Here is a 16661-nt window from a genome sequence, read left to right as displayed (position 1 = left end):
TGAGTTTAAATGCCCGGATTCACTAAGACCTAGAAAACTTTTTGTAAAATATCTATTTCATTATATACTGCAAATTGATTTTATTTTTTAATTTCTATAAATATATACAAATAATTTATTTTTTTAATTTAAAATATGTATTACCATGGAATCAACGCTAAGTTATCTTATTAGGAATCCCCACACAAGGCCAATGAAGTTGCTAATGACAGGGATGCAGTATTTACTACAAAAGCAGGTAGGAGTGGTATTAAATGTTGCAGGTGAGTGTAAGAACCCCAGATAATTATCCAGGGCAGAGGTGCTCACAAGCTGAGTTAGGAGGAGAAGGGGGAAGGGAAAGCTTCCATGTGAGCATCTATAATTAACGAGTGTGCACACCACTGATTTATGGGAAGCATATTTAAAACTATCAAAGAGATTAAGCAAAAGTAATGAAAAAAATCCATACCTAGATAAATCTGTATAAACCTTGAGAACACGCAAAACAAAGAAGGAATCCTAAAATCTTCAAACAACTATTAGAATTAATAAGTGAATTTAGTAAGGCTGATGGATATAAAGTCAATATGCAAAAATCAGTTGTATTTCTATATATTAGTAACAATCAATTAAACAATGTAATACTTTTAAAATTATAAAAACATCAAATACACAGGGATAAATGTTTTAAAATGTGCAATACTGGGACTTCCCTGGCAGTCCAGTGGCTAAGACTTTACCTTCCAATTCAGGGGGTGCAGGTTCAATCCCTGGTTGGGGAGCTAAGATCCCACATGCCTTGCAGTCAAAAAACCAAAACATAAAACAGAAGCAATATTGTAACAAATTCAATAAAGACTTAAAAAAAATGGTCCACATCAAAAAAAAATTGTTTATACGTGCAATACTATTATACAGAAAAGTATAAAACATTAGAAAATTTACAAATAGTTTAAAATAATGGAAGGATATACAATGGTGATGGTTTTAAGACTTAGTATTGTAAACATACCAGTTTTATTCAAATTAACCTAAAGAGTCAATGCAGTCTCAATTTTAAAAACCCAGTAGATGTGTGTTTGCCTGTATATATGTGCCTCTTTGAAAATTGGCAAGATGTTTCTAAAAATTAGAGGAACTGCAGAACTAAAATGATTGTAAGCAAGCATAAAGAAGAACAAAATTGGAATATTTATGCTGCAGATATCATGATGTGTAATAAAGTCACAGTAATTAAGAAAGTATGGTGTTGACTCAGGAATAAATAGGCCAATGGAATTGAAGAGCGTGCAAAAACCTGCCCATAAACATATGGTCACTTTATTTATGACACTGGTGATACTGTAACACAAGGGGGAGAAGATGATACTTTTAATAAACGTTGCTGAGTCAAATATATATAAATATACATGTTGAAAAACAACCTTGACCCCTCTTAAAACTAAGTTGAAATAAATTCCAAATGGATTTTGATCTAATTGTGTCAGGGAAAACAATAAAGCTTCTAAAAGCTAACATAAGAAAGTATTTTCATGACCTTGGGTTTGGCAAAGATTTCTTAAGCATGACTCAAAAAGCACTATCCATAAAGGAAAGATTGATAAATTGAACTTCAGAACTTCTGTTTATCAAAAGACATCATTAAGAACGTGAAGCAGCAAGCCACAGGATAGAAGATATTTGCAAACATGTATCTGACCAAAGACTCTTATCTATTATATATAAAGAACTCTATCAAATCACTAAGAGCAGAGAACTAAAAAATGCATTAAAATTTTTAAAAAGCACTTCAAAAATAGATTTTCTTACCTGGATAGACAATAAACATATTTAAAAAATGGTGCTCAACATCGTTCATGTAGGATATGCAAATTAAGATCAAAATTAGACAACATTTGCATTCACCAGAATGGTATACTTAAAAACACTAATAACCCTAAGTGTTTGAGAGGATAAAGAACATCTTGACTTCTCCCATACTGTTGATGTGAGTGTCAGTTGGTACAAGAGTCTTGTCGGTAGTTACCTAGTCTGAACATATCTGTATTCTGTGCCTCAACAATTCCATTTGTGAGTGTATATCCAACAAAACATCATACATATTCACATCAAAGGACATAACGTGGAAACACTACTGCAAAAATTTCAAAGTGGAAATGCTCACTAATAGGAGAATAAATAAGTAAATTATGAAATAATTATTCAATAAAGTACCATAGAGTAATGAGAATGAATGAACTGTTATGTTACCACATGGATAGATCTTACAAACTCAATGCTGAGCAGAGAAGACAGACACAAATAAGTATGCACTGTATGATTTTGTTTAAAGAAGGTTCAAAAGTAGGCAAAACTTATTGATTGCAGTATAACTCATAGCTGCACTTACCTTTGGTGAGGGTGCTGGTTGGTGACTGTGTGGGACATCAGGGAGCCCTAGGTGCTGATAATATCACGTTTATTCATCTGGAGGTGATTCCATGGATCTGTTCACTTTGAGAAATGAACTATACATTTACTATTGGTGTAATCTTCTCAATGTGTGTCTTTGATACTAATTTTAGTTTGTAAAATTATAATAGATGGGCAAAAAATAATAATGTAATTATCAGGTGTGGGATGAGAAAGTGGATAGCAGTGAGCTGAGTTCTCACTTTTCATGTCAAGTTGCTTTTTAGGTTTTGTCTTAATATGATAAGTCAAGCAGTAGAAGTGAAATCTCATGATCTAAAATATTGGTGATAATCCGAAGAAGACGTAAAAGAAATAATTTTGAAAGTTTGCCTTTGGGGAGTGGGATGGGGATAATGGGAAGGGCTTGGGACTGAACTGTTCCTAAATTTTCTAAGCTACTTGCTTATGATTATAAAACTTTTTAAAGAAATTATCAAACCGCCAGAGGTTCATTTGGGTTCCATAAATATTTATGGCACACTAAAATTATGCCAGGCGCTGTGCTAGGTGCTAGGGAAACAAAGATGACTAAGATATGATGCTTTCCTTCGAGGAGTTCACAGTTGAGTAATGGAAATAGGTACTCGGGCAGATGATGTTCTTTCTTTTTCCATTTTAACTTTTCCTATTATAGTGCGCATTTCGAAAGAACTGGAAAATCTACATAAAAACAAAATTACATATAATCCCATCACCAAAGGATATTCTTTTCAGTCTTTTCATACACTTATTCCCCTATTTTCTAAGAGATTTATATCAACTACACATATCATTTTCATCACCAAACAAAATATATTGAGAACATTTTCCCATGTCTTTTAAAATTCCTCTCTCATATTTATTAATGGCTGCCTGATGAGTGAGCCCCCAGTGTTGGGACCATTAGCTCAGCCTCAGAGGTTAGATATAGCTTTCTAGTGAAGAGGACTCATCACTCAGGACATGTCCAGTTTAAATGAGGCATTGTTGCCACGGAAGAGGTAGAGTGAAACTCTTAACAGCCAAGGCTTTCCTTGGGTCCTCTTATCCTATATATACTACCCTGACGTGATGTTATTCGACCCACAAATTCGCTGTTTTTAAGGTGTCTTTACACTGCCATTTCAATTCATCATTTAGAAAATTGTTCTCACTCTCTGTTCTCCCTGCCATCTGCCACTCACAACCCAGTGTACTTATAGCAAGGACTGGAAAATTCCAAGGCAATAAGTAGGTGAGAGAGAGGAGTAGGGCAGCTAAGATTACACGAAGCCTGAGCTCCGGTCTCCTTTTATAGCAGGAGAGCACAGTCCCTCTGTAGACGCTGAAGGCGCTGCAAAGTAGTTGACTAAAGAAACCAGAAATGATGATCTTAGGACAGCAAGGTTGCCCAAAATCCAAAGAAAGAGGTGGTGGGGAGGGAGAGAGAGAGAGAGAGAGAGGAGGGGAAGGAAGGAGGAGGGAAAAAAGGGGGGAAGGAAAGGAAAGATAAAGAAAAAAGGGAACGAGAAAGCCAGGCAACCTATAAGAATGCATTTTCATTTGAGGTCTGTTTACTTTTCATGTCAGATCCTGAGTGTTGAGCCTCCTCTGAAAACCTGATATTAACATGATCTTTTACAAAATGCATTCTATACAAAACTCTTCCGCAAAGAAAAAGAACCTCCCACAGACTCAGCAGCAGGCCTAGCGTGCTACTTTAAGAATTATATACATCAAATTTGCTAGGAATAAAAAGGAAAAGTGAAGGATAATTTCCAGACTGACCTGGATATAGAAGTTCTTCAGTCAAAGTTTCATAGTAGATGGAATGATTTGGCCTGACAGTCACAAACACTCTTCGCCAGTGTGAAAATGATAACCGGTGACAGAGAGGCAATAATAACTTTGGAAAACTGAAAAACTACGAGAGCTAGGGTTGTATTTTTTGAACTACTTAAATTAGAAGTATTCTCCTATGCTGAAATGAGACTTTGAAATTATGATGACTCAGACATAGACTAGGGCTTTCCAACAACACTTATGAATGCTACAATGAATCCAGTAATTCATTTTATTGATAATGTACAATTAGAATGCTAAATGATCTGAACATATTACTTCTCTTACCTTAAGTGCTTTACACACATTATAATTAAGCAATGTTAAAATCATACACTTAATTAAGGAAAGCAGTGTTAAAATAAATGAAATAAAATTGTTCTCAGTACTCAGTTTAAACGCCATAAATGATTATTACTACATACTTTCTACGGATGGTGGGGCTTCCAAACACTGAGCCCATAAGTATATGAACAGAGCCTGAAATCAGTGTTTAGTTCCTTGGACTTGGAGCAGAATCAGTTCTTTTCTTTGCTGAGTGTTTATTGTAAATAGAGGTCTCCCCTTCCAAATAAAATATTTAAGCGGCAGAACAGTTGTGCTTCTAAGACCATACAGAAGAATGAGCCTCTGCTTAGAACCTGCCAATAGCGCTCAACATTTAGTTGTTAAGCAATATGCGTTTTTCTTGGTATATTTTTAACCCTTTGGAAGACATTTCATTTTTGAACATTTGGGAAGAATCTGCACCTATGTGTGCTTGCACGTAGCAGGCATTTCTTGAATATTTCTTGAATTTCCTCCATCAAGAAGTTATTTCCACAAAGAACCACTCAATTATTTGACAGGTTGCTGGAAAACCTTAAATCTGGGTTCCTCCCACGTATTTTACACCACTGAGCATCCTGGAAATTCATAGCACTTTTCACTTTCATGGGAAAAATTAACATAAATTGAGCACCCACATGCAATTAAAAGCACTTTAAAAAAGATATTTTAACTCTTTAAATCCTGAAGTAACTCTATGAGTAAGGTACTGTTATGCCCATATACATGTAAGGGAACCACGCAAGGGAATTACATATCTCGCCTGGTTTACAAAATTAGAAGTGGTAAAGCCAGAAGTTAATCTAATGGTGTCTGATTCTGAAGTCCATGTTTCCTCTGCAACATTATATTGCCTCCTGTATATAGACCCTAAGTTTAACCCTATTTTAGTAACTTCTCCAAAATATTGAGGCCTTCTTTATTATGGGGTGACTTCATTGGCATGGTGACCGTATTTTCCATAGAGAAATGATGATGTATAACCTGATAAAGAATTTTAACTCCAGTGTTAGATTAGGCTGAAATTCGTATGACAAAAGTTGATAATTTCTGGTAAATGTAACCGAAAGAAAGAATTCGGGTTGGGGCTATCTTGAAATATTCAGGAGGATGGATGTGACAATAGGTTGACACATTTGCACTAATTATCAATTCTGGTGCTAAGAAACTTTTAACATAGTCCTTGGACGTTGAGATTTGGGCACAGGGACGTTTATGACAGGTCTTAATAGACAAACTAGAAATGTTTAGTCTTTTTTTTTTTAACTAAAAACTACTGAAACCAGTGATTTCACCCAACCCCTGAGCTTCTTACCTCCTTGCCAGTCCCATGGGGATCAGGGCTGAAATCTGAATATCACAGAGAGTTGATCTGTCCGTAAGTGTGGGCACACTTGGACCTTTCTCTTTCCCAGTTTCACAAACCCAGGTGGGTCCAAGGCCTTCTCGGGCTACTTGCTGGTGTCTGCTAGGCCATTCCCGTTGTTTGACCAACAACTACTGTTTAGTGCGAAATCCTCACATCTTTTCTGACTTTGAGATACTTGACCACTCCCCACAGCAGGTGACTCCTTGGCAGGTGAAGTCCATCTGCTCGCTCACTCTGTGTTTTTCCAGGAGAAAATCCATCCCTAATCCCCATCCGCTCTGGAATTCTGGTGAACAAAGCCTGCTCTCTCATTACACTCTGGTGGTGCTTTTGGGAGCGGAAGACGGACCAAGAAATCTCATTGAAACAGGAGTCACATGTTCGTGTACCACCCGGCCCTTCTCAGAAGGGTGGCAAGGACTCTGAGCAGAATATCTGAATTCTTTGTTTCTTGAATGGTCTCAGAATTCCTAATATCTGTGTCCCTTAAAATTAAAGTGACTAGGGAGCTGGGGTGGTGTTATCTTGGCTTCAGATTGCCCAGGAAATCCTCAATTACATTTCTAACACCTTTTTCAGTACTTTTATTAATAGAAATGTGTCATATTTAATATCCTAAAACTAATTTTAAATGATGGCTTTGGGGAAGAAACTAATATTCTCATAAAGGCTAACCAGATTTTTATTATAGACTTACTTTTGAAACGTATTTGTTATTATAATAAAAATAACTATTAAACCCTAACTTGATAGCTTATTCTATGAAATTATTAAAACCATTTCATCATACCCACACAGTTATACCCAATGATTAAAATAATACAGATGTGAATAGAGTACAAAAATCAAAGTTTGTCATAGCCAGGATGGCGGCTAACAGATTAAGTGTGGGTCAAAGTGGTCTATTGTTCTTATGACTGAGTTTTTTTGTTTTTTTTGGTTTTTTTGGCACGCGGGCCTCTCGCTGTTGTGGCCTCTCCCGTTGCGGAGTACAGGCTCCGGACGCGCAGGCTCAGCGGCCATGGCTCACGGGCCCGGCCGCTCCGCAGCATGTGGGAGCTTCCCGGACCGGGGCACGCACCCGTGTCCCCTGCATCAGCAGGCGGACTCTCAACCACTCCGCCACCAGGGAAGCCCATTTACTGAGTATTTTTAAAAGGTATTTTTACTCTGATCAAGTCACATGGAATCGAAATGACTACATCAGGATGCACCCTGTGGCACTGCGGCTGCAGCAAAAACCTGTTTAAAAATAGCTGTGTCAACATGGCCAGCTACGTGTACTCTGCTGATTCAGGATATATAGACTGTACATTTATACATAAGGAGGAAGCCCCTCCGTCCTATTTTTCTCCCATTATATGCCATGTTGTTTTCTCTAGCCTTGATGCATGCCCTGGTGTTTGGAAACGTGACGGCGATCATACAGAGGATGTATTCCAGGTGGTCCCTCTATCACACTAGAACCAAGGATCTGAAGGACTTCATACGTGTCCATCACCTGCCCCAGCAGCTCAAGCAGAGGATGCTTGAATATTTCCAAACAACCTGGTCAGTCAACAATGGAATAGATTCCAATGAGGTAATGTGCATTTCTCATGTTGACGTTTTCAGGCAGAAAGCACGTATTCTGAGGTAAAAGCAAAGTGCTCTAATGCAGGTCTCAAAAGGGAAATACACACCTACCACCTTCTTTATCTCTTTATTTTTAATCTCTCATGACCTCAATACATCTTCTTTCATCTGCTCTGGCTTATGTTTTTACAATGTCACTTTGGATTGGCCTGTGTTTTACAGTAACTTGCTACTTTGGTCAATCGGGCAGACTTATTTTCATTCTCATTGACCCTCTTTGAAGGAACCAATTCTTATGACAGTTGAATGATGGAATCATGGAATATTAGATTAATCAAGTTAATGTTTACCTTTAAAAGCAACAAAGTAAAAAAAAAAAAAGGCTTTTCAGCAAACATGTTATCTTTGGACATCCAGAAACACCGCAGACCACCACTGTAGAAAAGGTATCCTACAAATCAAGCAACCATTCCACCAACCCCCCAACGAAACTAGTCATCAATATTTTTAAGTAATTATTTGTTTTTTCCTCTCTTCAGATGGTCATGACAGCAGAGGAAACACTAAAAGATCCAAATTCCATATCTTCTGTCCTGAGTAGGCATCTTTGTGAAAAGCAAGTCACAAGGAACTATATGTTCCATTCTAGAGTCTTTTATTAATTTATTCTATTTCTCTAGACTTATTAACAGCTGATTATTTAGGAGCACACAACCAGGGTCACAGTAATGGAAAAATCTCTCCAGGATTATTCATATGTATATTTCCTCTTCTGTACTGTGGCTGGTCAAACAGTGGGAAAAACTTCCTGTGGTCTTATAGTCAATCAATTACGCAAGACTGACCCCAACTTGCTTCCCTCTTTCATCTTCTCTGACAGCTTTTGAAAGACTTTCCAGATGAGCTTCGTTCTGACATCACCATGCACCTGAACAAGGAAATCTTACAGTTGTCCCTTTTTGAGTGTGCCAGCCGGGGCTGCCTCAGGTCTCTGTCCCTACACATCAAAACCTCCTTCTGTGCTCCAGGGGAGTATCTGCTGCGTCAGGGAGACGCTTTGCAGGCCATCTACTTTGTATGCTCGGGCTCCATGGAAGTTCTTAAAGACAGCATGGTGCTGGCGATTCTGGGTATGTCTGAGTTGAAAAGCTTCATGAAATTTTACTCTGGAGCATAAATTAAGGAGATGAAATGCGGGGGAAAACTGTGGTTGAGAGAAGGAAAATCAGGGATGAATATGTGGATTCAGATATGGTTTTAATTTGCCAAATTATTAGTTTTTATTATTAATTACTTGTTATGCCATATATTGAGTTTACACTGTGCTAAGTGTTATATCCAACACATGTTTTGATTCTTGTTAAAAATCCAGTGGTATAAATATTATCCCTACTTTACAAGTGAATATATAGTATCTTAGTTAACTTAATTTGTCCCAAATAACATAGCAAGAGAATGAACACAGTTCTTTCTGATTCCTAAAGCCAGATTATAAATTATGATATAGTCTGCCTCTTGGTGAGACAGCTGGTCAGTTTTCAGAGGGCATTTCTGCCTTTTTGTGGAGACTCAATTCAGAGAAGAACATTGAAAATTGTTTTATCTGTGCTAGAAATTGAACAAAAAATGATTTCGTTTTGAGAATAAGCTCTCGTAGCAATCATAGCAATCATTAACTCAATTCTGTCAAGGTGATGATAGGCTCTTTTCACTCCCTCAAAAATTCATAGGACAATTTGTGAATATTTTGTACCACAAAGTTGACTCCAACTATTAAGACATAATTTTAAGACATAATTGGTGTTCATTGAAATGTAAATGTCAGCTGAGAAAAGGTGACATGCAGGGTTAATGTAGAAAAATTGCTATCTGCAATTTTATGTGTATCTCTTTTAAAAATCACTTTCATTTGTTTCTTTATCTGTTTGTTCATTTATTTATTCAACTATTATTTCTTGAGGGCCTACGAATAAATTAGGTACTGGTCTAAACGATATATTTTGAACACCAGTGTAAAATGATAATGTTTAGAATTTGTGTTAATTAAAAGTGACTAATGCAGCACTTTTCATTTATTTTTAATTTTCATATTTAAGAACCTAATATCTGTGGACAACCCAACCCTTTACAAAGTATTTTCACATGTGGGACCTTAGTTACATTTTCCTAACACAAAGAGACAGATAAGAGAGGTATTTTCTCATTTTTCCGAAGTCAAAGCTAACCTAGGTCTTCAGACTCTGCATCCAGTGTCCTTTCCACCTCTGAACAATGCCTTTTATTCTATATGATCATTGTTAAGTCTGCAGTCTCTGGATTTTAGCTAGTAAGCTTCAAGATAGGTTACATTTGGGAAGAGAGAAGAGAACTAATATTGATTGATTCCCTAATGTGAGCTGGGTGTTGTATGTCCATTATCCAGTTCAAATCTTGCAACCCTATTAGGTTGCTATGATTATCCCCAGTTAGAGGTGCAGAGATGGGGGCAGCGAGGGGTAAAATACCAAATGGAAGAATGCTTTCCATTGCTTCCAATTGACTTCAGTTTACCACATCCCAGAGGAACGGTAGGGCTTGGCTTCCAAAGTTTGGGCTCAGTTCTTGATTCACCCCCTGATGTTTTTCTCCTTAATAGAAAGGCATGGAAGAGCAACGAAAAGAGTGTATTTATCCTCAGTGTGGCCAGCTCATTACCAGTGGGAGAGTGAGACTCTGTACGTGTGTGTTTTTCAAGAGGAGAATTTAACACTCTTCCTGCCCACTTCTCAACTCTATGAAGTTAAAGATCAGTCATTCTATCATTTTTTATTCAAAATTAAAAGTGACAATCATTTCTAAATTTGCTTCAAAAACCTTTCTTTACCTGTGGGCTTCCTTAGTACCACTATCAGTTTTATAGCCTGTCCATTGGCACAGTCTGCTTTTAAAAGGGCATTTAGTGCCATTTACAGCGACATGGAGGGACCTAGAGATTGTCATACTGATTGAAGTAAGTCAGACAAAGACAAATATATGATATCGCTTATATGCGGAAACTCAAAAAATGGTACAAATGAACTTATTTACAAAACAGAAATAGAGTCACAGATGTAGAAAGTAAATTTATGGTTACCAAGGGGGAAAGGTGGTGGAGGGATAAATTGGGAGATTGGGATTGACATATACACACTACTATATATAAAATAGATAACTAATAACCTACTGTATAGCACGGGGAACTGTACTCAATACTCTGTGATGACCTATATGGGAATAGAATCTAAAGAGTGGATATATGTATATGTATAACTGATTCACTTTTCCATACAGCAGAAACTAACACAACATTGTAAATTAACTATACTCCCATAAAATTTAATTTAAAATAAGATAAATAAAATTAAAGGGTATTTAGTTATTTTTCTAGCAGCTTATGGTTTGATATACATGTAAGCAAATTAATGCACTATTTTTACATGTATATAATGTGGGTTTTTCCATAATGGTGGTGAATTTTTAAATTTGGTAACTAGCAACAGTTCTAGGAATGGAATACGAAGGCATCATCCCTGATACTATGTCACGATAGGTACAAATTTGGTGGCTTGTATGTAAATACTATTGTTTGTAATACACAATTCCATCGGATTTTCTTATTTTATTTTTTTTAATTAATTAATTAATTTTTTTTTGCGTTATGCGGGCCTCTCACTGTTGTGCCCTCTCCCGTTGCGGAGTACAAGCTCCGGACGCGCAGGCTCAGCGGCCATGGCTCACGGGCCCAGCCGCTCCGCGGCATGTGGGATCTTCCCGGACCGGGGCACGAACCCGTGTCCCCTGCATCGGCAGGCAGACTCTCAACCACTGCGCCACCAGGGAAGCCCCCGGATTTTCTTATGTTAAAAAAATTCTACTAACAACTAAAAGACTTAGTTCATTGCCTTGTGCTTCTGGCCCGCATTTCCTACATAAATTGAGCTTCCCGTAATTAACGTTTTCCCATCTTTACTGCTACCATATATCTCTCAAAAATGCACGTGACCATTCGAAACACGCCTATGTTATATTGGGACTAAACCCAAAGATAATACGTTAGTAATATTTTCTCTCTGTGGTTAGCATTATTTCAACGGAGACTGACTATTTTACTTCCCCTACGGTGATATTATCTTATGGGCCAATTTAAATCAATACTGACTTTGATAAACTTAAGCACATGGCTTAAAATATAGATATTTAGTACATGTTCACTCTGCCAACAAAATAATTAATACATAATGTCGTAGGGGAAAAGTATCACCAAACAGCTGTCAAGCCATAATTTATTCAAACAATCCCGTCGTCCTATCAATTCTTGAAGGCGTTCTTAATCTGATGCTTTTCGGGGAGGCAGTTGACACAGAGGCAGGGATTTTTCCAGGGATAGAATTTGTCTGCCTTATACACATTCATTTCATGTCCTGGTAATTGAACACTTTCTTCATTGTGGTTTAAAAGAAGATGACAAAGCACAGATAAATGCACTCTTCACAGATGGCATTAGTCTGCCTAATTATAATTAAACATAAGTTATAGCTCTAACCAGGATGGTTTGCACATGCATCCCATCAACCTTTTTTTGCCCAATGGAAGAATAATGATTAGCAAATATCAGTAATGGAATTCTGAATAATAGAGACTCTAAGGGATCATAAATATCTTCTTTTCTTTTAGAAATAAAGATACTGAAACCCAGTGTAATTAAGAAACTTAGATATAGGCTCTAAATCTAGGTAGGGAGTAATCCACAAAATCGTAAAATGAGTGAAGGTGATGATCAGGGCTCCACCTGAGGTCTGGCACACATGTCAGTGGTCCATAGTTATCCATTGAATAAATAAATAAACTAGAATTCTTTCTAGGATGCCAAGTTTAGCAAGATGCTGGGGTCATTGTGGCCAAAATCACCAGGTATGAAAGTATGATGACCCTAACGTTTTTCCAAACACCAGCTGCTTCACAGAATATGTGAATTCTCACCGCGGCAACATGGTGCCTCATGGTAAATTCTCCTCAGATATACAAAATTTGAAAATCTGCTGTATTCAGTCCATCCTGGCTATATTTACATCTTGCATCAGTATCCAACTTTGAGTTTTTGAGCGGCAATTTAGATTTCTAAGAAAACATGCAAGAAAAACAATTTCCAAGTTTAGCAGGATTGGTGACAACAGTAAATCAAACTTGAGTTCTTCAACACTATGTGGCTGTTTCTTGTCTTAGTGTCTATAAATATAGATTTTTTTCTTCTGCCAAATGGGCTCAATTTCAAGGTTTTAATTCAAAGATAACACCTAGAATAATTTAAAATGTTTTGATCTGGCACAAATATTTATGAATATCTCAGGTATTCATGGTTGATGTGGCCCATCTCCTTTTACTGTCAAATTCAATAAAACAGACTTTTATGGAAGCCTGTTGCATGCCAGAGACTTTGCTTCCAGAAATTCTGGGCACAGTAAAAAATAAAAGTTTCAAAGTTAAAAAAATTAATTGAATGAAGAATGGACGGGGCAATTTGTTCTATAACATTCCAAAGATATTATTTGCTTGGTGGGTCAATTAGTGGTTGTTGGTTCCCTGTGGGAACCCGTGTTCCCACACGGGTTCGAATACGAAGGCATCATCCCTGATACTATGGTCAATTAGTGGTTGTTGGTTCCCTGTAAAATGAAACAGAGCGGCCATAAAAATATATAAATAAATAAAAGTTATTTTATTTATTTATAGGCATGATGATATTTGAGGACAAAGCAAAGACGAAGTAGAAACTCCTAAGTTGGAGCCTTGAATCCAATGCCAGCATCCTTTGTGAACTTGGTCATATTACCTCAGCTTTTAACCTAAGTCTGTCTGAGAATTGAATGGATTTTCTTGCAGATTTCTCACATGGACGCTGAGTGAATGAATGGCTCTGTCTAAAACAAAACTGAAGCTGCAATCAGCTCTTTGTTAGTAATTACAATTATGCTCACCCTCCTGCCAGGTTAAACTGATTTGAATCAATTTTAAGATTTTAAAGATTCAAATAACTTGTCCAATATTATCTAATCAGCAAACTCGAGGAAGTAAGCTAGTTCCCAGACAGGTGAAGTGTAGCCTAAGACTGATCGACAGAGGTGTTAAAAAAGATCAGCGGTGCTGGGTGTGGGGTGGGACACAGAAAATGTGAATAAAGTAGTGTTAGATCATCTCTCCCCACAGTGGAAGAGCTCATAGTTTTTATTTATTCACTTTCTTTGTTGCTGGAGAAAATGGGATTTTTACACTGTCACAGAGCATTAAAACTATGACTTGTATCTTACATTTCTCTGTAGTAGATTTCATGGTCTGTAATGCCCAGTAGTTGCCTCTGCCTCTCAACTCTCCTCCTCCATGCCCCGCCTCCTGTCTTGTAGACATGTTCAGAGATAAATAAAACAATCCAAGTATATTAGATGGTGATGTTTATATTACTGTCCAAAGTGCTAGAATCAAAATGATTAATATACCTCTTGATGGTCTAAACCTCAGAATCCTGGAGCATTTTTACAGTCAGAAAAACTGAGCCATTATTATTTCCCTGGAATGGTTAAAGCAATGGTGACGAAAAATGTCAACTGCTTTGTCTAAAGTCATTTACCAAATCCTGTGAGGGACCTGTCTGGAGCCCATGTATGACCTACAGTTCCTAATTCTCGGGCTCCTAGGCTTTATTCTCTAGACCAGTTTTCTCAACTGGGGACAATTTCGATTGCCAAGGCGCATTAGGCAATGCCTGCAGATATTTTGGGTGTCATCTCTGGGGGTGGATGATGTGAGATGCTACTAAACATTCTACCCTGTACGGAATGCTCCCCCTGCCAGCAGAGAATGATGAGGCCCCAAATCTCAACCCTGCTGAGGCTGAGAAACCCTGCCCCAGATAAAGGTTCCTCTTCTCTTTCACTGTAATTTCAGAGAAATGAAGCCTGTAAATCACACAAAGTTACCAGTCCCAAGCTTGCTTTTCATTAAAGCTACATGTCTCTTTTTTTCACTGTTTCAAGGGAAAGGAGATTTAATTGGAGCCAATCTATCAATTAAGGACCAAGTGATCAAGACCAATGCGGATGTGAAGGCGCTAACCTACTGTGATCTTCAGTGCATCATCCTCAAAGGACTCTTTGAAGTGCTGGACCTTTACCCAGAATATGCTCACAAATTTGTGGAAGACATTCAGCATGACCTCACATACAACCTTCGAGAAGGTCACGAGAGTGATGTAAGTCTCGCTTCTAATTAGTGCTGAGACCCAAACACATGGGGCCTGGAGATCATTTATAACAGGAAAGGCACATGTCCTGACCTCACTTCAAAAAGTCTCTGAGCAGATAAGGTAGGACTGTTCAGTTACTAATTGAGCAGTTAGATAATTAGCTACAAGTCAAACCTGGAGCTTGTTATCAACATTTTAGGAAAGTATTATTTACGGATGACTTCTCTTAATTCAGTTTCTTTCTTTTTTATTTTCATGTGCTTATAGCCAGAATCAATTTCAGGGACATATAATATTCAGCTAGAGATGTGTGACTTCTCCCGAACTGAAAGATTTCTGGATAGAGTATGTGGTGCAGAGTTTGCTGTGTGTGTAATTATTCACTACTCCACTGGCTTGACATACATTTTGCTTAAGAATATCTTTTTATTTGTTAACCGGTACTCAAAACAGCCTATCTTAAAATGACTAAAAATGCACGGAAGGATTCAAGCCAAAGATTGTCACGCTGAAAGCATAATGAACATTTTCTGAAATTATATATTTGCCGCATGTTTCAGTTTATACAAACAGCTTTCCTGTCAAAATATGTACCAAACTGCGTCCCATGATTAAGCTGCTCATGAACATGACTTCATTAGATGTGTCAGAGAGACCAATGATTTAATAGGGATGATTGTTGAAAGGCAAACCAGAGCACGTACGCAGAGCATTCTCTATGAACAGAAGCCTTGATCTGCTGCCTTGAGCTGCCCCAGATATCTGCTATACTCGATTTTTTCCCTAAGGGTTTAAGAAACGAAGCTCTTGTTTTGACTAACACACTTGTGGGGACATTTTGTTCGTCATCAGTATTCTCCACTTGAAAGGTAAAGAATGAACCCAAATTGCGTATGACTTCATCTTGGTGGAGGATATCAAATGGCAGACAGTATGTAAATGGTATCCCTTTCTGACGTTCAAGATTACCACTCTTGAATGTGTGCTTCTCTCCATTGGTGATGACAAGCAGCAGAGGAGGTATCGATATTTATTGCAAACTTACTTGTGCTAAATACTCTGCCTGTGTAAAACATCTCATTTAGTGCTTAAAGCCACGGTTGAAGGTGAGTGTCAACTAGGTTTTACAGGACAGGAGGCAGATGCAGAATGGTTAAGTAACGTGTGTGAGGTCACACAAACTTGTAGGTGGCAGGGACAGAGTATGGGCACAGGGGTCTGTCATTTTAAAATCTGTAAACTCATAGTTATGTTGTCTCTTATTTATTTACTTATTTATTTTTGGCTGCGTTGGGTTTTCGTTGCTGCGCACGGGCTTTCTCTAGTTGTGCCGAGCGGGGGCAACTCTTCGCTGCGGTGCACGGGCTTCTCGTTGCGGTGGCTTCTCTTGTTGTGGAGCACGGGCTCTAGGCGCGCCAGCTTCAGTGGTTGCAGCACATGGGCTCAGTAGTTGTGGCTCATGGGCTTAGTTGCTCCGCGGCATGTGAGATCTTCCCGGACCAAGGCTCAAACCCGTGTCCCCTGCATTGGCAGGCGGATTCTTAACCGCTGCGCCACCAGGGAAGTCCCCTGTTGTCTCTTCTTCTTGAAGACACTCATCTTGTCTTCCCTTTCAATAAATCGAGGTCTACGACTAAAGTTGCCTTTTGTGCTCTCCACGACAGTGTAATGTGACAACTATTTTTGAAGAGTGGAGGTGAGTTAGGGCATCGAAGCCACCAAAAAGGGAAAAAGAAATGAGGGAAGAGAGGAAGAGCCACCATTCCTCAGCATAGACAAATGGAAAATATGGGATCTCAACCCCTAGTTTCTTCTTAGTTTGTTACTTTTAAGGATTCTTACCTTTAATCCATTTTTTATCTTCTTCTTCTCTTTGCTGAAACATTAATCATAGTGATT

The 16661-nt window shown here is 38.0% G+C and overlaps 1 protein-coding gene across 1 annotated transcript in view; it reads left to right on the top strand.

Annotated features, from left to right (window-relative positions):
- The window catches only part of KCNH8 (potassium voltage-gated channel subfamily H member 8), a 386943-nt gene that overhangs the window by 302417 nt on the left and 67865 nt on the right, over positions 1-16661 (top strand). Inside the window, exons 9-11 of the mRNA XM_019934429.3 lie at positions 7315-7514; positions 8388-8637; positions 14554-14768. Coding sequence (XP_019789988.2) covers positions 7315-7514; positions 8388-8637; positions 14554-14768 — 665 coding nt within the window. The remainder of the gene's footprint in view (positions 1-7314; positions 7515-8387; positions 8638-14553; positions 14769-16661) is intronic.

This window comes from Tursiops truncatus, chromosome 4 (assembly GCF_011762595.2).
Source record: "Tursiops truncatus isolate mTurTru1 chromosome 4, mTurTru1.mat.Y, whole genome shotgun sequence".
NCBI classification, from domain to species: domain Eukaryota; kingdom Metazoa; phylum Chordata; class Mammalia; order Artiodactyla; family Delphinidae; genus Tursiops; species Tursiops truncatus.
Note: the sequence above shows the minus strand (reverse complement) of the source record. Positions and strands in the feature narration are given on the sequence as shown.